This window comes from Sminthopsis crassicaudata, chromosome 1, assembly GCF_048593235.1.
Source record: "Sminthopsis crassicaudata isolate SCR6 chromosome 1, ASM4859323v1, whole genome shotgun sequence".
In the NCBI taxonomy this organism is placed as follows: Eukaryota; Metazoa; Chordata; class Mammalia; order Dasyuromorphia; family Dasyuridae; genus Sminthopsis; species Sminthopsis crassicaudata.
In genome coordinates this window covers 408,747,150-408,771,330 of record NC_133617.1, presented here as the reverse complement: position 1 = coordinate 408,771,330, position 24,181 = coordinate 408,747,150, and the positions used below count along the sequence as shown (strand labels likewise).

The 24,181-nt window shown below is 33.5% G+C and overlaps 1 protein-coding gene across 4 annotated transcripts in view; it reads right to left on the bottom strand.

Moving 5' to 3' along the window:
- Positions 1–24,181, bottom strand: part of CEP78 (centrosomal protein 78) — a 47,066-nt gene that overhangs the window by 11,313 nt on the left and 11,572 nt on the right. For 3 of the 4 annotated variants that reach the window (XM_074280111.1, XM_074280108.1, XM_074280109.1), the window contains exons 10-16: positions 22,513–22,530; positions 20,750–20,885; positions 18,912–18,957; positions 18,612–18,743; positions 6,239–6,316; positions 4,959–5,125; positions 4,135–4,303 (exon numbers count right to left, since the gene is read on the bottom strand). In XM_074280111.1, coding sequence (XP_074136212.1) covers positions 4,135–4,303; positions 4,959–5,125; positions 6,239–6,316; positions 18,612–18,743; positions 18,912–18,957; positions 20,750–20,885; positions 22,513–22,530 — 746 coding nt within the window. The remainder of the gene's footprint in view (positions 1–4,134; positions 4,304–4,958; positions 5,126–6,238; positions 6,317–18,611; positions 18,744–18,911; positions 18,958–20,749; positions 20,886–22,512; positions 22,531–24,181) is intronic. The other variant, XM_074280110.1, reaches the window with a different exon arrangement.

The following is a 24,181-nucleotide window of genomic DNA, read 5'->3' as shown; positions in this document are numbered from 1 at the left end:
ATCCTGCAAAATAGTTTATACCAGTGTATGGCAAATTGTTAAAAGGTTCTCAGGATTTACCTTAAAAATCTCATTTTCTTATTTCATTAATCTATTAGTCTATTTTCCCCTTATTTTCTATTTTTTTTCCTATTTCCTATTTTCTATTTACTAATCAATCATCTAGAAAGAATCTTAAAGAGGTCAAGTGGCCTAGTTAATAATTCAAAGCTTGTGAAAGTCTCAACCATTCTAGATAGAATTCATATATATTCTATCTTCAAAAACTGTAGACACAGAATTCACTGCAACCTAATTCACTGCTTATTATCTTCTGTTTTAAAGCAAGCTAAACTATTACCATTATTTAAGCCCATTTCTGTTTTTTCTCTTTATTATAAAGAACTGAATTATTCAGCATTTCTCTCAATAAAACTCTTCTTAAGCAATAAACTGGGAAAACATTTTTACATTCAAAGGTTCTGATAAAGGCCTCATTTCTAAGTTATATAGAGAACTGACTCAAATTTATAATAATTTAAGCCATTCTTCAATTGATAAATGGTCAAAGGAAACAAATAGACAATTTTCAGGTGAAAAAAAAATTGAAACTGTTTGTAGCCACATGAAAAGGTGCTGCAAATCTGTACTGATCAGAGATATATAAATTAAGAGATACCACTACACACCTGTCAGATTGGCTAAGATGACAGGAAATGATAATGACCCATGTTAGAGGCGATGTGGGGACAACTGGGACACTGATACATAGTTTGTGGAGTTGTGAAAAAATCCAGCCATTCTGGAGAGTAATTTGGAACTATACTCAAAAAAGTTATCAAACTGTGCATACCCTTTGACCCTGTAGTGTTTCTACTGAGCTTATATCCCAAAGAGATCTTAAAGGAGGGAAAGGCTCCTGTATGTGCAAAAATGTTTGTGGCAGCCTTTTTTGTTGTAGCAAGTGTAGAGAGACAAAACTCTGGAGAAGTATACTTGAAACAAGGTGCTAACTCAGTGGAATTGATGAGATAATGGTTCTCTAGTATACCTATATTTAGTTCTTAGTATGGTGATATAATGGTTCTCTAGTTGACACATACTCAGTATACTGTAATGATATAACTGTAACAGGATATTTAAACTGGGGACAAAGTCAGACTTAGTAGACTATTAGACTGCTAGAGAAGACTGGGTCTGACTGAGACTGGTTTGACTATGACAGAAAGCTAGCCCAAACATTACATTTTGGTGCCCAACATGGGGTGCCATAATGTAGTGTTCAGGCTAGCTTTCTAGAGGATCTCGGGACCAGGCTTGATCTCTGTGCAGGAGTTCAGGAGGCAGGATAGCCACCACTAGACTGGTCAAAGATAGAATGCCTATCTTCCAGTCCTTCTTAGACCTTATATACCTTATTGTAATTACATCATTACAGCATACTGATTATGTATGACTTAGAAAACCATTACATCATCATACTAAGTACTAAATATATGTATACTAGAGAACCATTATCTCATCAATTCCACTGAGTTAACTCTACAGGCAAGAAACTGGGAATTGAGTGGATGCCCATCAATTGGAGAATGACTGAATAAATTGTGGTCCATGAATGTTATGGAATATTATTGTTCTATAAGAAAGGATCAGCAGGAAGATTTCAGAGAGGCTTGGAGAGACTTGTATGAACTGATGCTGAGTGAAATGAGCAGAACCAGGAGATTGTTGTTCATGGCAACAAGTCTATAAAACTATCAATTCTGATGGAAGTGGCCCTCTTCAACAATGAGATAATTCAAACCAGTGCTACTTGTTCAGTGATGAAGAGAGCCACCTACACCCAGAGAGAGGACCAGGGAAACTGAGTGTGGACCACAACAAAGTATTCTCAATCTCTGCTATTGTCTCCTTGCATTTTGTTTTCTTTCTCAGTTTTTTTTTTTCTTCCTTCTTGATCTGATTTTTCTTGTGTAGCAAGATAACTACATAAATATGTATACTTATATTGGATCTAACATGCATTTTAACATATTTAACATGTATTGGACTACTTGCTAGCTAGGGGAGGGGGTGGGGGGAAGAAGGGGAAAATTTGAAACAAAAGATTTTTCAAGTTTCAATGTTGAAAAATTACCCACGCATATTGCTTCGTAAATAAAAAGCTTTAATTAAAAAACAAAACAAAACCCCAAACCCTCTTCTTAAACTAGCAATACAGTAGAAAGAATACTACCTAGATGTGTTAAGTTATCTGAATTCTAGTTCAGGTTTAACTAGTTGCTATGTAACTTTAGAGGGGCAACTAGGTGACACAGTAGATTCTTATCTTATCTTATCTACAGGTGAACCTGAAGTCAGGAAGACTCAGTTTCCTGAAGTAAAATCTGGCCTCTGACACATACTAGCTGTGTGACCCTGGGCATGTCACTTAACCCTGTTTGCCTCAGTTTCCTCATCTATAAATGAGTTGGAAGAAAAAATGGCAAACCATTCCATTATCTTTGCCAAGAAAACCACAAAAGGGGTCACCAAGAGTAGAAAATGACTGAAATGATTGAAGAACACATAACTATAGGTAAGTTGTAACCTTCTTAGGATTTCTATTTCAAAACAAATGACCCCTTTCAGTTTGAACATTGTTTTACCCATTTATAAAATGAGAATAATAACTGTATTACCTACATCTTATTACATTGTAGGAAACAATAAAAGCAGTTCATAAATATAAAACACTATATTAAGTTTCATATTTTCTAGTTTTAAGATTCTAGGGTCATCAACTCATATATCATCTTCTACTCCCAATATCCAGTCAGTTGCTAAATCTTTCTAACTTATTCATTTCTGCTTTTCTAATATCTATCCTTATCTTTACTCACCCTTTTTTTCCTCCTCCAACCTTGCCATCACCCTGGTCCCCATCCTCATTACCTCACACCTAGACTATTACAATAGTTTGTTGGTTTATTTCCCTGCCTTAAAATTCTTCTTAGGCCTATTTACCCCCCACATTGATTATTAAAATGATCTTTCTAAAGTGTACATTTACTAGTGTCACCCCCATTTAATCAACTCCAGTGGCTCCCTATGGCCACTAGGATCAAATGTAAAATTTTTGTTTGAGAAGTCCTATTCTTCTCAGTACTCTTTTCATCTTTAACAACACCTCCCTTCTCCCCATTCTGCCCCTCCATGAGACCCTGACTTCCTTATTATTCCTCACATAAGACTTCATTTTCATAAAAACTTCATTGTTTTCACTGGGTATCCCCTGCTCCAGGAATTCTCTCCCTACTCATGTCTACCTTCTTCCTAGCTTCACTGACTTCATTCAAGTCTCAACTAAACTCCAATCTTATGCAAGAAAAATTTCCCAGTCCTTTTTACATTAATATTAGTGCCTTCGCTCAAGTATCTCCCATTTATTCTGTATCCTGCTTGTACATAGTTGCTTATACATTGTTTCCTTCATTATACTGCAAACTCCTTGAGAACAAACTGGTTTTTTTTGCCTTTCTTTACATTCTAAGATCTAAGCATGGTGCATGTCACATAATAGGCACCTAAAAATGTTTGTTGATTTGACTAGCTGACTAGACATATTAGCCAATATTAATATATTAATTTACAGTCTGATTATAGTCTACATAATAATAATGATAATAATAATAATAATAATGTTATTATTGTCGTTCAGTCATTTTTCAGGGTGTTCTCAGCAAAGATATTGGAGTGATTTGCTACTTCCTTCTCCTGCCCACTTTACAGATGAGTAAAATGAATCAAACAGAGTTAAGTGACTTACCCAGGATTACACAGCTAGTAAGTTTCTATGGCCAGATTTGAACTCGGGAACATGAATCTTAATCCACTTCTAATCCAGCACTCTCTCCACTGTATCTTTCCATTCTACCTATTAAAAATAACATGAAGAAATGAATAATGGATATTAACATAATTTTAATAATATTTCATTGTTTATAATGTACAAACAAACTAAACACTAAGGTAGCCCTTGCAACATTACTGAACAGATATTCTTAATGATATCCTAAATGATGAAATTAAGAGATTCTTTATTATATTAAGATAGATGACACCAAAATGAAATAGAAAAGATGGTGTGCCTGATCTTAGCCAACCTTCACTTACTTGGATGCTCTGCATTTGTCCTGGGGTATTCTGACCAGGTTCTTGGCTTTCTTCAATTCCTTTCTTTTCTTCCATAAGTATAGCATTAATTGCAGTGTTCATCTGGGACTGATCTAGGAAATCAAAATCCGACTGACTTATACCAGCTACTGTGGCTAGTTGCCCAAGTCTAGAATAGAGATTAAGTAGGAAAAGCAATAAATGGTTATTATAGATGCATATAAATATATCTAAGATCAGAGCAAAGAAACAGATGAAAATAAAGTCTCAAATTTGGCCTCAAAATGAGATCCTTTTTCTATCTAATTCATAATAAGCTATCTTTGTGTACTTTCTTGGATTTTTGTCCAAATTTTAAAAAGAGTCTCCTAATAAACTACTGTTGAATAGCTATTCCCCCCCCCCCCCTTCCCGGAAGCTGGGGTTAAGTGACTTGCCCAAGGTCACACAGCTAGGAAGTGTTAAGTGTCTGAGACCAAATTTGAACTCAGGTCCACCTTTACCACCTAGCTGCCCCTGTTGAATAGCTATTAACTTTATTTGCTATTCTTTGATCTCACATCTGTCAGCTACTGCTCTCATGGGGTTACTCTTGCATAAATGTATTTTCTATCTAACCCTTTAGAAATATAAATTAACTATTGTGCATTCGTGTAATCGCATATGATTTTCAATTTGACAGAGTTTTTCCACATATCAGTGGAAAAATGTTAATTATAATTACAATTATTTGGATATTGAACTTTGCTTAGGTAATAAAAGTTGCCTAAGCTAAATTTTGAAAATGAAAGTTAAGACAAGGGAAGAAACAGCATTTAACCTACCCAGCATCTTTAAGGAGATCCAAAAATGCATGGAACTTTTGGAAAGATGTCTCGATACTGCCCAAAACACCATCATCTTCCAAAATCATGGTTGCCAGGGACTGTGCATGAAGAGCCTCAGATAGAGAGAAATTTATATTTCGCAACTGGGAATTTTCAAGTTCCAGCTAGGAAAGAATATAATGTTTACTCACTGTTAATAAGAAGCAAAATTTAAATGAAAAAAGGAATAAGAAACTTGTGGTTATATTTCATCAAGTCCAACTGTGAAAACAGATTCATTTCCCATAATCTTGGGGTAAAAGCAAGAAAACCAAGATTCATTTTTTACTTATTAAATATTTATTTTTAACACAAAGAAGAACACATCTCTCTCAAAGTAGTTTAGGAGTTTCCAGTAAAATCACTTCTGTAATTTAGATAGTTTCAGAAAACTGGCTAGGTAATAATTGGTTCAATTCGTACAGATTTCCAGAAAATGTTTATGTTCCTTTATTAGAAAATGGCTAAAACATTCTGTCAATTAGGAAATTAAATTAGAAGTCTGATTCCAGAAAAATAAGCAAAAGTTCAAACTAACAGGTAATTATAGGATTAATTTCTGAAGTTTCTCTCTGTTGCTTGTTGAATTCTATGCCAAATTTTTGGCCTTGTGTTCAAGATTCTCCATCAGTCTGGCAAACCTGCCACTGATACACCACACCACTTTTTCCTCTCCCATGTTCTCCCATCAGATTGCTGTTTCCTTTTTTTCTTCTCTGCCCTGGCTCATGTTACCCTTTCTACTTTGCTTCTGTAGCTAAACTGCTTCTACTAAACGAATACCTTTCGAAGATTTCCCACAAGGTCAGGTTTCACCTTCAAAAAGCCTTTCCTAACTCTGAGGCACCTGAGTCACTCTATTGTTTTATATTTCCTATGGCCATAAATACCATCTCCTCTTTACTATATTTGCTTTAATACTCTAAATGGTCTTACATCTTCCTATACAAATTTAAAGCACCCCAAGATAGTATTAAATTGTTTCTTCTGTACCCTCTATGTTTCTTCACATATTTCTGTATACCATATTGGTGCTTAATGAGTAAAGACTGCCAAATAAAGCACAGAAGTAACAAAGCTTTTTACTCTATAGACTAATTAATGGACTATATACCATGAATTCAACATTAATGTTGAGAGCAACTAATTTTCAAATGCACTAACTTAACTTCATTCTGAAGTCTAATTATTTCAGCTCAAACATGAATAACAAAAACACAAATTATTTTTAATTTTACCTCAGTTACTCGTTTGTCAGCCTTGACTCTCATCATCCTTTCTGCTTTTAACTGCTCTAGACACTCTTCCAACTTCTCCTGTGGAAAACCAGCAAAATTATTACACTTAAGAAAGGCCTACAAAGAAATTCTTAGTCACAGATTTTCTGTACTTCAACTTCTTCATGTGTAAATTTATGAGAGGATTTGACAAATTATCTTTAAAGTTTCAATCAGTTCCAAAAACTGAATTTTAAAGTGCAAGGTCTCTTACAGGTCATCTAATCCAATCTGTTAATTGAAAGACAAATAAACTTGTGTTCAGAGGAATTAAGTTTTTTTAAAGCAGATTACATATCTAAGTAGTGACAGATCTGGTACCATTATCATAATAATTAAGTCACTTCCAAGTAATATTAAAATAGGGTGAAGTTTCATTTCATTTTCTCTTTGGAAAGAGAGAAAATCTTATCTCATCTCATGGAAGACTGAATAATACTCGATATAGTGCATTAAGATAGCAAAAGAGCGCATCTGAAAAAGCTTCCACATGAATGAGCTAGCTGGTAGCATCACAGTATGCAGAGTGCTGGGCTTGGTGTCAGGAAGACCTGAGTTCAAATCTGACCTCAGGTACTCACTACTACGTTAACCTCTTTGCCTCAGTTTCTCAACTGTAAAATAGGGATAGTAATAGCACCAATCTCCCAGGTTGTGAGGATTAAATGAAATAATAATTATAAAGTGCACTTACATAGCAGGCATTTTAAAAAAGCATTTATTCCCTGAGTCCTCTGCTAAAATAAAACAATTTTTTCAGGTAATACTCATCATGAAATTCAAGAAAAAAATATAATTTAGTTCTACTTTGATATATGTTATCTTGATTCATTAAGTAAATATCTGATATTCCAATGACAATGGAATCTTAATAGTCAAGTCAATCAATAAATATTAATAAAGCACCTATATTTTCTAGGCTCTAAGCTAAACACTGGGGATACAAAAAGAAGGCAAAAGATAGAATCTTTCCTCAAAGAATTTTCAACATAATAGGAGAAAAATCATGTAAATAAATACGTTCAGAGAGGTCAGTTGTAGGAGCAGAGGAAGGGAAGCATTCCAAGAATGCTGGATAGAGATGGAGGATTTTTGGGAAAGCCAAAGAGTTATGTCACTGAATGGAAAAATGTGTGTCAAGGAGTAAGATGCAAGAAGAATGGAAAGGTAGAAAGGAGTTCAACAATAAAAAGTTCTGAATGCCAAACAGAGGATTCTGTGTTAGCTCTTGGAGGTAACAAAGGTCACTAGAATTTTAATGAGGTGAGTGTGTGTGTGTGTGTGACATGACCATACCTACATTTTAGGAATATCCCTTTATTGGCTGAATGGGAAGAGACTTGAAGCAGGTAGACTCATCAGCAGACTATTGCAATAATCCAGGTATGAGGTGAGGAGAGCCTGCACAGAAGTAGTGTCCATGTCAGAGGAGAAGCAGCATCATCAAGAAATTTTGCAAAAGTAAAATCCATAGACTTTGGCAATAGATTGGGTATGGGAAAGGTGAAAATTTGTGAGGACAAATGAGTAACTGAGGTAGAATTTTTTTTAAAAAATTGGTGTTTTTGTGATTTGTGTTTGAGCTGAGATAATTAGACTTCAGAATGAAGTTAGTGCATTTGAAAATTGGCTGCTCCCTATTAACATCAATGCTGAACTCATGTACATAGTTCATTAATTAGTCTATATGGTAAAAAGCGGTTACTTCTGTACTTAATTTGGCCTTCTTTATTCATTAAGCACCAATATGGTGTACAGAAATACGCGAAAAAATATTGAAGGTACAGAAGAAATAACATAATACTATCTTGTAATGATTTCTAGGTTGTAAGCCTGAGGATTTAAGAAGAATGATGTTTCCCTCTACAGTAACAGGGAAGATATGAATATGGAAGGGAAGGGGAGAGGAGAAAGATATGAATTGTTTTGGATTTTTGGATATATCTAAGATGTCTACTGGACACCCAGTATGAGACGAAAGGCAGTCAGAGATACAAAATTGGAGGTCAGCAGAGTGTTTGGGGTAATGTAAGTAGATTTGAGAACCATTAGCATTAAATCCATGGGAGCTTATGAGATCACCAAATGAAATAGTACAAAGGAGAGAAAAGATCTCAGACAAAACCCCAAGGGGCACCTATGTCGTTAGAGGGCATGTTCTAGAGGAGGATCCAGTAAAGAAAATAGGGAAAAATGGTCTTTTAGAAGAGACAATAAGTCCTACAAACTTGATAAAAAGGAATATCAAGGAAGAAAAAGTGATCAAAGGTCAAAAGTTGCAAAGGTCAAGGAGAGAACCAAGAAAAGTCACTGATTCGGCAACTAAAGAAATCACTGGTAATTCTGGAAACAGCAGTTTCAATGTCATGATAAAGTCAGGGGCCAAACTGTAAGGGATGAAGAAAGCAAGAGGAAGGAAAGAAGAGTCTGTAGACTGAACGACTGTAGACTGTAGTCTTTCTGCATATAGAATCAAAGCTAGGAAGGTAGAAGGGGCTTCTCCCCACTTCCCCCCATGATAGAAGACACTTGGACATGTTTATAGGCAACAGAAAATGAGCCAGTAGGAAGAGGGAGTTTGAAAATAAATGAAAAAGTAAGAATGGCAGAGGGAGTAATGGAATCACATGAACAAGTAGGGGAGTTTTTAGTCTTCGCAGGCCACTTTATCAAGTGAGAGGAAGGTTGAAAGAGGATAGTGGCAGAAGACATCTGAATGATAGGACAGGAGGTAGAGGGAAGAAGAGAGAATTCTCAGCTATTTATAGTATTATAAATCATTTAGGAATGATGCGGTAGTGCTATTTTGGTGGGGGAAATTCAATTGTATTTTTCAAAAATTTTTAAAATTCTTGTCTAATTTTTTATTCAGATACTTTAATATTCAAGACTCTGGTCAGTGATTTTTCATCTCCCTCCAAACCCTTGATTCCATCTAATCCTCTTTGGGGTTGAGGAGGAAATGTAACTCTCTCTGGAAATGCAAAAAGCACGACTAGTACTTCAAATGCACTTTACCACATAAAAAGGGTTTTCTTAAACCAAGGTGATTGGGGGAAAAGAAGTACAACATAAACTCAAGATTTAGAGTTAAAAGATACCAATTCAAATTCTATCTCTGACTCACTACTAGTGTGATCTTAAAGAAGTTATTTAACTTCACTGGGCCTCAATTTCTTCATTTGCAAAATACAAAGGTTGGACTGGATGACCTCTCAGGTTCCTTCTAGCTCTTCATCTATGACCCAATGACCTCTCTAATCCATGTAGACCTTTTGTTCTGTTTCAGTCCAATCAGTCTATAATGGAGTGAGCTAGCATCTAAGGTAATGCCTTAGATGGGAATGAATAGCTGATCAAATTGTGTTACATGAATGTGATCTAATTTTGCTGTGCTATAAGAAATGATGAAAGAGAAAATTGCAAAGAATTCTGGGTAATATCAACTGATAGTGAAATAAATAGAATCTGAAGGATAATTTGTAAAAAAAATTTAAAAATTTTTTTTTTTAAGTTTAAGAATGTTGATTTAATAAACAAAAAATGACAAGGAGTAGCTAGCTACAAGGCGAAGTGGATAGAGCATCGGTCCTAGAGTCAGAGAGGACCCGAGTTAAAATCTAGTCTAATACACTTAACACTTCCTAGCTGTGTAACTATGGACAAGTCACTTAACCCAATTCCCTTTCCCTCTCCCCCCCAAAGTGGGGGGAGCTATAATAAGGTAAGTCACTCATCTCTTTGTAGAGAAGTAATGAATACAAGGTAAGGAAACACCTTTTGAGACATGGCTACTTTGAAGCTTCTTTTTGTTTGACTTTTGCTTATTTGTTATAAGAAGTTTTTTCCCTCTCTTTTCTTGCACTTTGTTAATTGAGTGGGGATGGTTATAAGAAAGAGAAGGTAAGCAATACTGATACCAAACAGAGAGCATTCTAACAGTTTTAAAGGTCTATCTATGACAATTTAAAAAAAAAAAAAAAGGAAATTCAGAAGGAAACACAAATAGGAGTTTTGAAAGAATAGAAAGAATACCATATATTATTAAAATAAAAAAATAAGTGGGATGAAATGGACATTTATATAATTCCATAATTTTGCATACCATTGTGTATATAAAAGTAGGGAATATTTTAGTTCAGAATACATATATTTTAAATTTTAACTCCTTGAAATGTTCCCATTACTTACAATCTATTCCCCTCTCTCTACTGTTCAAATTCTATGTTCAAGTCTCAGTCTACTGAAGTAACTTGAACAATCTACCCTGTATATTCTTCTCCTCGACATCAAATTTTGTAACATACCATATTGTACTCTGAGAAATCTTAGAATCAGAGTGTGTTCTGACTCTTCCACCATTTTCTCAACAGTATTTCCATCCTCCTTTCCACCCTGGGCCTTCTTCCTGAGTGATCTTTATCCATGGGACTATTATCCTTCAGGAAAACGGCCAGTCTTGTCTCACTAAAAGCTTCCTTTCAAAACACTTATCATATTGCCTCACCATATGTTCCTTTCCTCCCTGTTACACTCTACCCTTATCATCAAAAAAATCTGACAGAGTTCATGGACGAGGTTTGTCTTCCCCCTCCTTTTTTTTTACAAGCATGTTCCCAGAACACACAACAGAACTTACCCAGAGTTAAGAACTAAAAAAACACTTTTTCACTTATTTATCTTTGCAGAGCTGGACCTTATTCATTTCAGGCACAGGGAAAAATGACACCAAGGAATAATAAATGAGAACAGTCTGTTGACCAAGTGTCCCAGTCATTCTTCTCTAGACTTTTAACATCACACTCCATGAACTTTATCATCCTGTAAGACTACTTTCCCCAGGAACTCATACCTCCTCAGAAGCCCTATCCTCTGGATACTCCCTTTGATTGCATGGCTCCTTCAGAATTTCCCTTTAAGCAGGGTACCTAGGGCTATACTCTTCAAGTCCCCCTGCATCAGATACCTTCCCTTGCCTTTCAGCTTCTTTTTGTATGTTGTCTTTCTCCATTAGATTGTTAGCTCCCTGAGATCAGGGACTTTTTCTTTTTTGTATTCCTGGTTCTTACCACATTCAATAAATATTTATCAACTGATAGACTAATCACTCAAGTTGGCTAGAACATAAAGTATACAGAATGGATTTAAGTAATAGTAAACATAGAGTAGTTTTATACATTATAAATACAAGGTAGTTTGGAAAGGAAGGCACTACCAATAGAGGAAGAGTCAAGTAATTCCATGTAGAAGACAGTACCTGTCAAAGGAAGAGACTATGAAATGGGATTAAGAAGGCAGCACATTTCAAGCACAGAATAGTCAAATAGAGAGAAAGAAGGAAAAAGGAGAGTCATGAGTGAGTGAGGAACAAAAAGACCATTTTGGTTGAGTCCAGAAGAGACTATAGCTAATTTCTACTTTTAGTTCGAATTGGATCTATGTTGTCAGAATTTCATGAGGAACACTTCATCCTTTTTGAGCTGTTTTTCTCTGCAGGATCTTAAACCATAGAATCCTATTTTTTCCTTATAACTCATTAAAACCCACTCTCCCCAAGTCTAGAATACGTCTAAAACTACTATCTGGATTCTTTTCTTTATATTTCATATTATCTATTTTAAAGTCTGCTATATGAAAAAGGATTTGGATTTTGTTCTGCTTGTCCATAGGGGAGAGAACTAAAAGTAATAGGAACAAATTGCAAAGAAGCAAATTTAGGCTTGATGTTTAAACAACAACAACAAATACATTACAACTTCCTAACCATTTAAAGCATTTCACAAAAAAACGAGCAGCTCCAGGTTTTGGTTACCCTAGGATTTCAAGAGAATAACCCCTGGTTGGCAATGTGATAAATAGGATTTTTGTTCAGGTACAGCTTGTGCTAGAAGCCTTCAAGATCTCTGAGAATCTGTGATTGTGATCAGTAATATATATGCTTTGTAATATTTTTTTAGTCAGAATGATGAATCTGCACAGATTTTTTTTTTTTTAAACTATTTCACCTTTGAGATTAATGAGATACTTGGGTGGGAAGGCAGAGAGATGTAAGGGAGCAGAGAGGGTAAAAGTACAAACTGTTGTTACAAGCCACAAAAATTATTTAACTTTATAATCTTGCTGTTATTAACAAAATCTATGCACCAAAACAGACCCTAACTAACCATGTACAACAACAAATACTGTTCAATTCTGATCCTTGAAAAGAAAGAACTACCTCTATTATATACTATTAAGTACAGTTTTTTAATGTCCTACATTACTCAATTTCACATGGATTGTAAAGTTTTCTGATATTATTCATAACAAAGACCAGGTTTACAAAATTATAAACAATATCCTGACAAGAAGTACAAAAACCCAGTTAATTTTTCATCTATTTTTCTACATAATGCCAAAATCTGGATATTTAGCACATACTATATTATGTGGATAGTTTGAAGAAAATATCTGTATGTGTGTGTGTGTGTGTGTGTGTGTATGAATAAAATATTGTTAAAGCATTCTGAAAACTATTTTAGCTTTTGTTTAATAATTTTATTGCTTTGAATAGTACTTCATAAATACATTTCAGAATGATTTTGCTTGTCCTATATTAACTTTATTTCAGTAAATGTAAATAATCTCAAGGACACTGGTTACAATTTGGCCACAACTTCCTTTAATTACATCATTTATCTGGGAACACACATTTTCTAACACGGAATACTCATTCACTATTAAAAAAAAGAAAAATTCATTGTTTCAATCCACTGTAGCAATCGAAGGATTAAATTTAACCACAAAGGTGGGAAGACAATTCTGAAATTTAGCTCTATTTTTGAAAGGGGGGGGGCGGGGACCAATCAGTGTTGTCTTTACATTTTTTTACACTTTTGCCTAACATTTTGCCTAACATTTCAGAAATTTATTTCAGTTCTTGAGCTTTGTTAGATTCTAATCAAGAAATAAAATTTACTTGGCATTGAAAATCTTAAAGAAATGGCTGATTTTATTTTAAAAAGGGAACCAAATAATTTTTGGCTTTATGAAAACTCGTTTCTTATAGAAAAGATTGGAAATCAATTTCTGATGTAAACTTTGAGACTAAATTTGTTAAGAAAATAAAAATGTATAATATTCTCTACAATTCCTTAAATCAACTTCACAAATATTTAAGAAATTATCATTTAATTACTTTCTCTTATAATAAGATTGTTAACTTGATGTCAACAACAGAAAGTCTGTCTTATTTACCATTAAAGTGCTTCGTTATATTTTAATAACAGGGACAATACTGAGTAAATGCAGGATTTTTATTCAGACTATTTCCAGTACACCTAAACATGTAGTAGTTCTTAAAATGTAAATCCCTATATTAGAAATCAAATGTCTGCCATTATAATTTCAGATATCTTGCATATTTTTATTGTCAATTATCAGTAGCTCTTACTATTTTAGTTTCTTTTTTTTTACCCTACCTACTGAAGTTATTCATCTATGAAATACTTAACTGCCAGTTTTGCAAATTTTGAAGTGAATTCTTTTTGTAAAATTAAAAAGTATATATGATGGCCTCTGTTATCTACTGGTTAAATTTAAATTTCTATATATCATGTATTCTTATGGCATGTAGAAATGAATGCAATTGGATTCTTTAGCTATCACTGAAACAAACTCAGAAAATAGTCAAGGAAAAATTATGCAGATTTCATTTCCAATTATGGAAAGCACTTAAACTTATACAAGAAGGTTAAAATGTTTTCAATTTTCATTTTTGCACTTAAATATTATTTCTCATACAAATAACTTAATAATTTGTAATCAAAAAGAAAAACCCACAGAGTGTTTAACAACTGGTTTTCAAGTTATAACTCAAAAAACCTTAGGACTAATGTAATTTTCCAGTTTAGGAATATAATACTTACTAGACACTAAAATAAACTTCAATCAATTTAAATTTTCATTCAGTACAAATTTTAGAGATAATGAATTCCTGAGTTCATGATCCTACTGTGTAACATAGCACTTCATTTATCCTATCACTTCTTTTATTTACCACATTATCTTTTTAGTTGTGGGCTCAATTTGCCTATTTGTAATAGCTGTAAAAGACAGTAACAACATAGATCAAAGGAGATCTACAAGCTAATCACTCAATCCCATAGCATAATTTGAAGAATAGGTTGTTGTTGTTTTTTTTCTTTATTGGGCCAAATCCTAGAGGGATTATTGGATCATCTAGCAAAACATTATCAACAAATACTAGCATCTGAACACTTTACTTCTAGAAGAGTTCCCTTTAACTTTAAGTCTACCATACCTTGCTTCTGCTTGATATTAAAGATCAGAATCTTACCATAGTTCTCTCTGTTACAGCTTTTAAGTAACCTTTAACTAATCTTTAATGCTCTCCCCTAACAAATTCAGGTGAGACATTTTAGAGAAGTCATTAAGAGACATAGATTCACAGGACTCTCAAAGGTCACCCTGACAAACTTCTACATTTTATAAACAAGAAAACTGAGGCACAGGTAGGTTAAGTGACTTGGGTTGGATGGTCTTTTGTTTTACTGAATAAATTGCTTTTTTTGTACTTAACAAAAAATGCACATCAGGATCTTGGATTCTTTACATTCTTTACTCATGTGTGAGATAATAGCCTGTGAAATGCCACTTGCAAAAACTAGCCTGTTCCCATATGAATAAGCTCATCAAAGAGAGAGCCTCATTGTATGAATAGATGAGTCTTTTACAAATTTTATATAACTAATAACATGGGAATATGCCTTAATAGTCATGAGCATTCTTTTGTTTAAGACGGCCGGAATTTTTTCCTCCCAACTTCATGTAGCAAACTCTCTGCTATACATTTTTATCTACATTTCTTAAATAACATTTCCATTGCACATCTAGACTGTTAACTCATGTTAAGAGTCCAAAAAGTAGTTTCACATGGTGAGAAGAGTATAAAAACCTTTGTGAATCTTTTTTCTACGTAACTGGCTTTTCTTTCTCTAACTCACAGTTTTACCTTAACATCTTATAATAGGATGACTTCTTATCCAGGTAACTTTTTTTTCCCTTCCACTCTTTCTCCCTGTTTTATTAAGCAAAATTATTCTTAAATTCTCCACTGTCCTTCTCCACCAGTAAATTACTTTATTCTCTAAAATGTTTTGTTTGTCAATCAAATCTTTCTATTTGGCATGCAGGTCAAGTGTTTGTTGCTAAAGGTGGTTTTTAGGTTCTTTGGACTTCATAATTAAGGTAGTTTTATTTTCTAATCTTCATCTTCAATCATTTGTTCTAATTGTTTTAATTGTGTTCTCTACTTTTCCCCATTCCTATTCTTTCTTTTAACTTTATACTAATTTTGATCTTTTTTTTCTATCCAGTCAATAAAGAAAGATGATTCAGATACAATTTCTGCCTTAAAGAGTAATTTTCTGTCAAAATATAACCAATTTTATTTTTTCAACATTTTTTGTTATTTGGTGTTTATCATAATTTTTTCTCTTTTAGTTCTGGGAAGTCTTGTTGAGTTTGTGTCCATTTAACTTGTAGATGTCTTTTCATAACTGTCTTCTTCTGAATTTGTGAATTAAGCTTGTCACCATAGCAGCTTTTTATTGTGAGGTTCTTCTGCTGTTGTTTGCTCATTTTCCCCAGACTATTTCTTGAGTTTGAATTTTGTTAAGAATTGGGCTCTGTTTATTTGGGGTTGGGGAAAGAGAAGTAGGAGTGCACTGTCCCAAGCTTCAGACTTTTTCACAATGTTGTTTTCAGTTCTGGAGTAGGGATGGAGAATGGGTCTGTAATTTTTTGGTAATTCTAAGACGATGTGATGGAAGAGGTGTGGTCACTTCTCTTTTGGTGTGTATTCTGATATTTACCAAGTAGATCCCCTACTCCCTTTTGACCACATGCTTCTTTCTACCTTGGAACTCTGATCAAAGCTGTTGCTCTCTCTTTGCCCTGAAACTGTAATGGATCCTTGCTTGTGACTACAAGCACTCCTCTATGTCCTGGAACTGCAATTCAGAAGTGAATAATGGGCAATGAAGATGGTAAGCACTATAGAATCTTGCATCCAGTGCCCATACATGGGTCCTTGATAATCTCTTTCTGACCAATTGTCCAAACTGTTGACTATCGCTGGGAAGGGAGAGCTATCATAACTGTTGCTACTACTGTTCTCATAATCTTTGAAGTCCATATCTGTTATTGCCACATGTGCTCTGGATTATCCCCTACTCCAGTTTCACAGAAGTCTCCTTCCAATCTCCTAAATTGACTTGGATTGGAAAAAATGTTTCATCCTGACCTTCTGTTGGCTATACTGCTTCAGAATTTGATTTGTTATTTTAAAGTTGTATGGAAGGGAATATTGAAAGTTTGGCTTGAATATTCTCTCTACTCAGACATCTTAGCTCTACCTCCTGCTAATAGTTATCATAATTAGAATTCAGAAGCTTTATGAATTCATGATATATATAATACACACACACACACACACACACTTTTATACACACATATATATATATATATCACTAAATCATGAGGTTTCAATGAAATTTACAAGTCTCTGGCTCTTATTTCTAACATATTTTCTTCTCTCTTTACCCAAGCCTACCTTTACATTAAAAGTACTTAAGTATGAAACCATGTTTATTTAATTTGGAAAATCTTATCTACATCTCTTAGAATTTCTCTCTCTTCAACTTCTGTGATACATTTTGGCACATTTACTCTAATTGTTTGGATTGTGGTTTTTCTACAAATAGTTATCATGAGCATTGCTAATGAGACAACTAAAAGTACCACAAAATGATGTCTCCTGTTGCTTTTCAATGTCAAATGAAACCACTACACTAAATTTTATTTCCCTCTCAAAGAGATCTGTAATCCATGATTCAATCCATGACATTTTTTTGTTTCTGCTTTTGCATGGAACAAAAGTAAATTCAGTTCCTCCAGTAGTATGTTCACTTGTAAAAAAAGGTTCTCACATTTAAAGTATTACTACTATTACCACCACTACCAATAGTTTACAAATCTATAGCATCCACTATATGCTAGGTATGGTACTAGGGGATTTACAATTACTATTTCATTTTATCCTCACCTTGAGAGATAGGTGCTGTTATCATCTTCGTTTATCAGTTAAACAAACTGTGACCTGCCCAGGGTCAATCTAGTAGGAAGTGTCTGAGGTTGGATTTAAACCCAAATCTTCCTGACTTCAGGTCTAGTACTCTAATTAATGTTTACAAATAACCTAAAAACTATATGGTTTTTGGCAACCTCTGTGTCCCTTTCTTACAACTCTGCCACCTAATCTCTAGAATCAAAGAGGATGGCACAGGACAAACTACAATTTTGTATTTCTTTTCTTCATGGGTTGTCATGGTCAAAGAATTCATCAGCAAGTAACAGTCTAATGGTGATTAGCCTCTGGCCTGTTCCCTGAACCTGGCATAATAATCTCTATCTTGGCTAGAACTTCCATGTCATGAAAAGGCCCAGATATTCTACTTTCACTCTATCCATCAAAGCAGAGTTCACTCCATTCCATCTTTACTGGTTGCCTGTATCAAGATGATACGCTGCCCCCTCCCCTCCATTCTATTAGCACAGGGACCAATACATAATAAGTGCCTAATAAATGTCACTCCTTTCATCCACCCATCTTTTGCTAGGGTAGTCATTAGAAATTTTAGTCTTTTCAGCAGCCGACTATGTCAGAGCTTGTACTCCAACTTGAATAGTCTTTAAGAAACTTGGTCAATCACCTCCAAAAATTACAGAATTTGAGAATTATATGGGATTTCAATAGCTATCTAGGTCCAAGCTATACACAAAAGAAATTCCCATTAAAATGTTCAAAATTTGGATATATCTAGTTTTTGACCTGCCCCCAAATGATAAATCAGTTTTAAGTAATATAATGAAGAATTCACTGCTCCTACAAACATAGGAACTACAAGGCTAAAATCTAAAGGGCATTATATTTGATTGGTGTTAATTCTTTATTGCCAAGATTACCAATTGAAAACTCATGATTCTTTCTGGCAGAGATAAAGGGGTATTTTTTCTTTTAAAAATAGATATCCTACAATTAAACTCAACAAAAATCAGATACCTGGTGAGCAAATTAATTTTCAGAGAAGATCCAATGAATTAAATTTACATGATAATCCTAACTTTATTAAAAAAACAAAAACAAACAAAAAAAAAAAAAACTCTGGAAGGCCTCCTGAAGGGGCTCAGCATATTATGGTGGAAATTTTGGAAAATATAATCTACTAAGTGGAATAAACCTATCCAAACTTTAAAGATGATGGTTTCATACCTCTATTTCATTTACTCTGTATGGTGTTAGGCTAGTTTTTTCAGGAAGAGGTTCTAAATTAGTGCCTTCTGACTCTTCTGTTTCTGAGCAGGATGGGGTCTCCACAGTTACTTTCACAGGAAAATCCAATTCCTGAAAGAAAATCACAGGAAACTGTTTAAGCAAGGTTAAAATGACCAAATATTAAAGCATATTTCAGAACATTTCCAAACTCTTGGTAAAATATCATTATATTACATTTTCATCATTTAATCAATCTCAATCCCCAAAATTGAAATATAATAAATATTAGCATATTACCTGAACTGGCCAAGGTAAATCTCGGGTTTTAATCAGTGGAAATCCCCTAAAGAGACAATTAATTTAGGTCATATTTTAAGGTAAAAATGTTGGAATTTATAATAACATACAATGGAACATTAAACTGACATCTTTGGAGAAGTACATATTTTATATAAGTGAATTTTCCAGATAGATTAATATTAACCCTTAAAGCACAAAAATAAAGTTTTTTGAATACTCGAAATACTTTAAAGTTTAATATTTCACACATCCTCCTCTTTCTGAGAAAATATTATGAAGATATTTGACATTTTCTTGACTGTCACTATAAAAAACAAGATAAAACCTACATTAAATGACCTTTGGCTACATTTCTTTTTAGGTTTGCCTTTTTTCCTCCCTTTCCCTTAAAAAAACCAAAACAAAACAAAAACAAAATCTTGATGTGTCAAAACTTTAAAGCTGAAAAAATCCAGAGAAATCATTTAGTCTAGGAGTTTTACATCAGGGATGCAATGCATAAATCTGTCTTTTCAGAATTTAAAAACAGTAATATTTAAATATGATTTATTTCCTTTGTAATCCAAAATACTTGGCTTTTATGCATTAAAAAACATTGTGAGAAGAGGTTTCACCAGACTGCTCAAAGAGTCCACATTCACAAAAAAGAATAAACCTAGTCCAACTCTGACTATGTAAGTGAACAAAATGAGGCTGCTGCAGAAGAGAAGGTGAGTTTTTTGTGGCTTCACTGTCAGCTGTCACTTTATATTACTGTCAGTATAACTATCTATAATGCCACAATTACACTATTTTTTTCTGTTCCCATTTAATTTATAGCTTTCTCATCTTCTCTAGATCAAAACCTAGACCAACAAAGTTGTTAGAACTATATATAAAATAAGAGTTCAGATCTGAGAGAAGGCAAGACAAGTTTTCATTAAGTCAAGTGAATACACTCTAATGCGCCAATATTGTTAAAGCATTTTTAACTGCTCAGAAGTCTTTTTCATTTGATTTGTAGTTATATTCTGGATACCAGAGATTGCCAAAGTTTGACCTACAAATTAATTAAAATATCTATTCTTTGAAATTTGAAGTCTTCCTGAAGAGAATTAAGATTAAATCTCCATGAAATATTTATTACTGCAAGGATCATTTACTTGAAACAAGTATAAAAATATGATACTCAGGAATGTCAAAGGAACACTCAATTCTTAAAATTATATAACATTTAAAGGAAATTTTAATTCATCATAATTAATAATACAAGGTTTACTATAAGTAAAATATACATTAGTATAAAATATACTAAAACATGTACCTCACTGAAATCTATTATGAATGTAAGCTAATGTAAGAAGTAATGTAAGAGCAAAGACTATTTGTTTTTTGTCTTTGTCTCCCCCTCAAAAATTAACTTCATTTTTTTTTTTTTCCTGAGGTTGGGGTTAAGTGACTTGCCCAGGGTCACACAGCTAGGAAGTGTTAAGTGTCTGAGACCAGATTTGAACTCCGGTCCTCCTGAATTCAGGGCTGGTGCTCTATCCACTGCGCCACCTAGCTGCCCCCAATTAACTTCATTTCAAGACCAAAATCTCATTGAGCCATTTAAAAAATCACTTTTATAAAATTATCTTTTTATCAGAATTAAAATCTGAATGTTTACTTTTATCTCCCTTGACAAAAATTCTCTTCCTCCCTTCTGGTTTCAAAATAAAATGGCTAAATATGAATATCAATGTAGTTTACACTTAGGTTCAAAAGATATGTATTTTGATAAGTTATCTGGCTCATTTCATAGAATCAATATATATATTTTTCCATTATAAAGACAGAAGCTAAAAATACTCTACCTGGTCCTATTGGCACGTTCTGCAGTACGCCAGGGCAGGAAGCCATAGGTACCAGGTGGCAATGACTCTGGAGTATAAGAATCTTTACTACATAACTGTTTTCTTCCTGTACTTAGAGGTTTCATTGTTGTTACTCCTGAATAGTTTGAAGAGGCATTTAAAGGAAAGAATTAAAAGCGACATGAAACACACACATATAATTAAATTACCGTATATGCATACACCCTGGGGCAAAAGAAAAATATACATATAGCATTTAAGCTAACGCAATACAGAATAACGCAATTTATTTGAATGTTCTTTTATAAAGAACAGTCATTTCATTACTGCTGTACTATGCCAAGTATACTTTTAGTATGATGTTGACGTCACATACAATATGCTGAAAAAGTTAGCAACTCATGGACTGGCTTGAAAGGACTGTGTCCATTTGTCCAAGTGTGGAAGACATATGCCACAAATCTTTCCAAAATACTGTCACAGGAGAAGTTATGAAGTTATATTAGTATTTTTCCATTTAGCCCTTGCTTCTTTAAAAAGGAGGCTCTGGGAATGATGTTTAAGTCACTTGGACAATAGGCTATAATTTTATATGCTGTCACGTATATTTCATATCAGAACTGGTCACAGGATTATTTTAGCATGTGGGAAGCTAACACATGGGCATGGCTATGATGAATAGTGTTAGTACTATGGACTGATGATACCCCTGCACTAAAGATTTTCACCTGCTCCAATCTATGAATCTTTCAATTAACCTCCAGCTTTATGAGTTACCTTGTAATCCAAACCTAAAAATGATGGCATAGGATGCTTAACATGTATTGAATACTCAAAAAAAAAAAAAAGTTAACGTAAAGAATGATGCCAGCAATTTATTGGCTAAGAATCAATTTCTGGAACATTTTTCTAACCAGCCTCAGACATCCAAAAACTTGGCACTCCTATACTTTAGAGAAATGGGAAAAGAAAGGTATGCAAATTCTCTGGGATGGTTGCACTTTGCAGCTACAGTGTTATATTATTCGGAGACTATTCTCTTATCCTAACATTATTACAGAGGTTTGTTAGCATGAAAGTTAGGAATTTGTTCCCCACATTCACAGAATGACAGCAAACTGCTATGAAACAATCTGAATAACTCAAACTTACTTTCATATGGAAGATAAAGTACAAATGTAAACAAAAACAGCAAAAAATTGGTGAAAGAAAAAATATTGAGTCTATAAGAAATAAAGTAATTTATGCATTTACTGTCTCTCAACAACAGTTTATTACTATGTATAATTAGCTCATAATTGTATTAATATATTATAATTGTAAATTTATCTTAATGATCAAGACAGGGTTATGACTTTTGAATAAGTAGAAAGGACAGTAAAAGCTTAATGTACATTCAAAAATTAAATTTCCTCTCTCACAACATTAAAAACACCTTAGCTAAGTTTTTATATATTTGCAAAAATTTATTAGTCAAGTTCAACTCTCTTAGTATTCCAAATGGCATGTAAAATCAGTAGGATAAAAGATGTCCTAATCACTATCAGTAATATGCAAATTTTTATAAGATTTTATTCTACCATGCCTATGGGATAAATTCATAACTCACTAATTACATTAAAATTTAGTTCATCTTGTGTTGATTTTCTTCTTTACATGTCTAAATGTGATACTGAATTTTTACTTTGAAGCATATGTTAAATCCAGCAACTATACCCTTCTGAAATTAATTACTAACCCAGACACCAATTTGAAGTACTTACCTTTGTGCCTCCAAATTACTGAAGCAAGTATGAAAAAGCCCAAGAAACAAAATTACTTTTTCAGTAGCCGATCACAGCTTGCAAATGTGTCACATTTTCACTTTGCTTAACCATGTTAAGAATTTTATGAATTTTATTCTTAGGAAGGATTTGGGATTTCCTGAATACAGGAAGCTCCCATTAAGGAGGAAGTGGGTTCCTTCACCCAATTTTGTCTCAAGAAAGTTGCTTGGGGCACTAAGAAATTAAGTACCTTGCTCAGGGTAACAACTAGTATGTAGTATGAGAAGCAGCATTTGAATCTGAACCTTCCTCACTACAAAACCAACTCTAGCCAACATACCAAACTTTTTTATTCCAAGACACTTTATGATATATTATCAGGTAGAAATAATAATGGTAGGCAAATCTTTAGTCTAGTCTATCTCTTTCCACCTTATAATCTAATCTCTTTTAAAGATCACCCTTATATGTATCTTCCAATAAAAGAACTGGCGTGAAGTCAAGAATGTATAATATTTAAAGGATGATTTAAGGATATTTACATTAATAAGAGGATAAGAGTACATATATGATGTCATTAGTATAGGATTCAACAGTGAGAAACTTCTACTGCTATATGTTGGCATTAATTATATGACTTGCTTAGACTTGAGTCAATATGTGTTAGAAGGGCAGACTTTAACACTATTCTGATTCTAAATTCAACTCTCTACTATGCAAATTAAAGAGCTCAAAAAATATAATGTCCTCATTGAACATGTCCTTCTCATGTACCCATAGAGTTGGTGTTGGGAAAGAATTCACACTTGGTTTCCACATCAAATCCCTACAGGACTGCTATGTTAGCTCTATTTGAGAGGCAAGGTGGCACATAATAGTATGTGGCCTTTGCCAGGACTTTAGAAAGTCACTTTTTAAATCTAAAAAGTTATAGAGGATTTGATAATCTGTATTGAAAATGAAATCACAGGTTCAGAAAAAAAAAATTCTCCCATATAGCACATGAAGTACCAAATTATTGTACAGGTTGTCAAATTTGAGTGGATCATCTGTGGGAAGAGTGCAACAGTTTGAACAAGAACTGAACACAATGAAAAGAAATAAATGGATTTGTTATCTACACTGATGAATGAAATAATCTCAAAATTCACTAAATTGTATATATATCATATTGTGGGTAATAAAATAATGATTAACTTTTGAATCAACAATAAAATTTTTAACAAGCATTCTTTCAATAACTGCTCTAATGTACCAGTATTTATAAAGCTGAAAAGCTACATTTCAAATCTAAGCAAATCCTTTATGAAAATTGTCCATTTTAATCTACTTATTCAGTATAAATCTAAGGAATATTTTCATTACCAAAAAAAAAAAAAAAAAAAAAATTGGAGCCCTATTTATTTATAAGAGAAGTTCAATTAAGAATGAGACTCCTTCCAGAGTGCTTTCTTTTAGAATGAAACATTTTAAAGGTTTCAGAATAAGGCCAAAAAAAAAAAAAAAAACAAACCACCACATAGCTGACCATGGAAAAACATGTTTTAAATTGGGAGCAAAGTGTACTTAATTTTACCATATATTTATTAACATATTTAATTTTATGTTGTCTGTTGTGCCTCTCATTTAGACTTTTTAAAAGAGAACTTTTGACCTAAGATTTTTT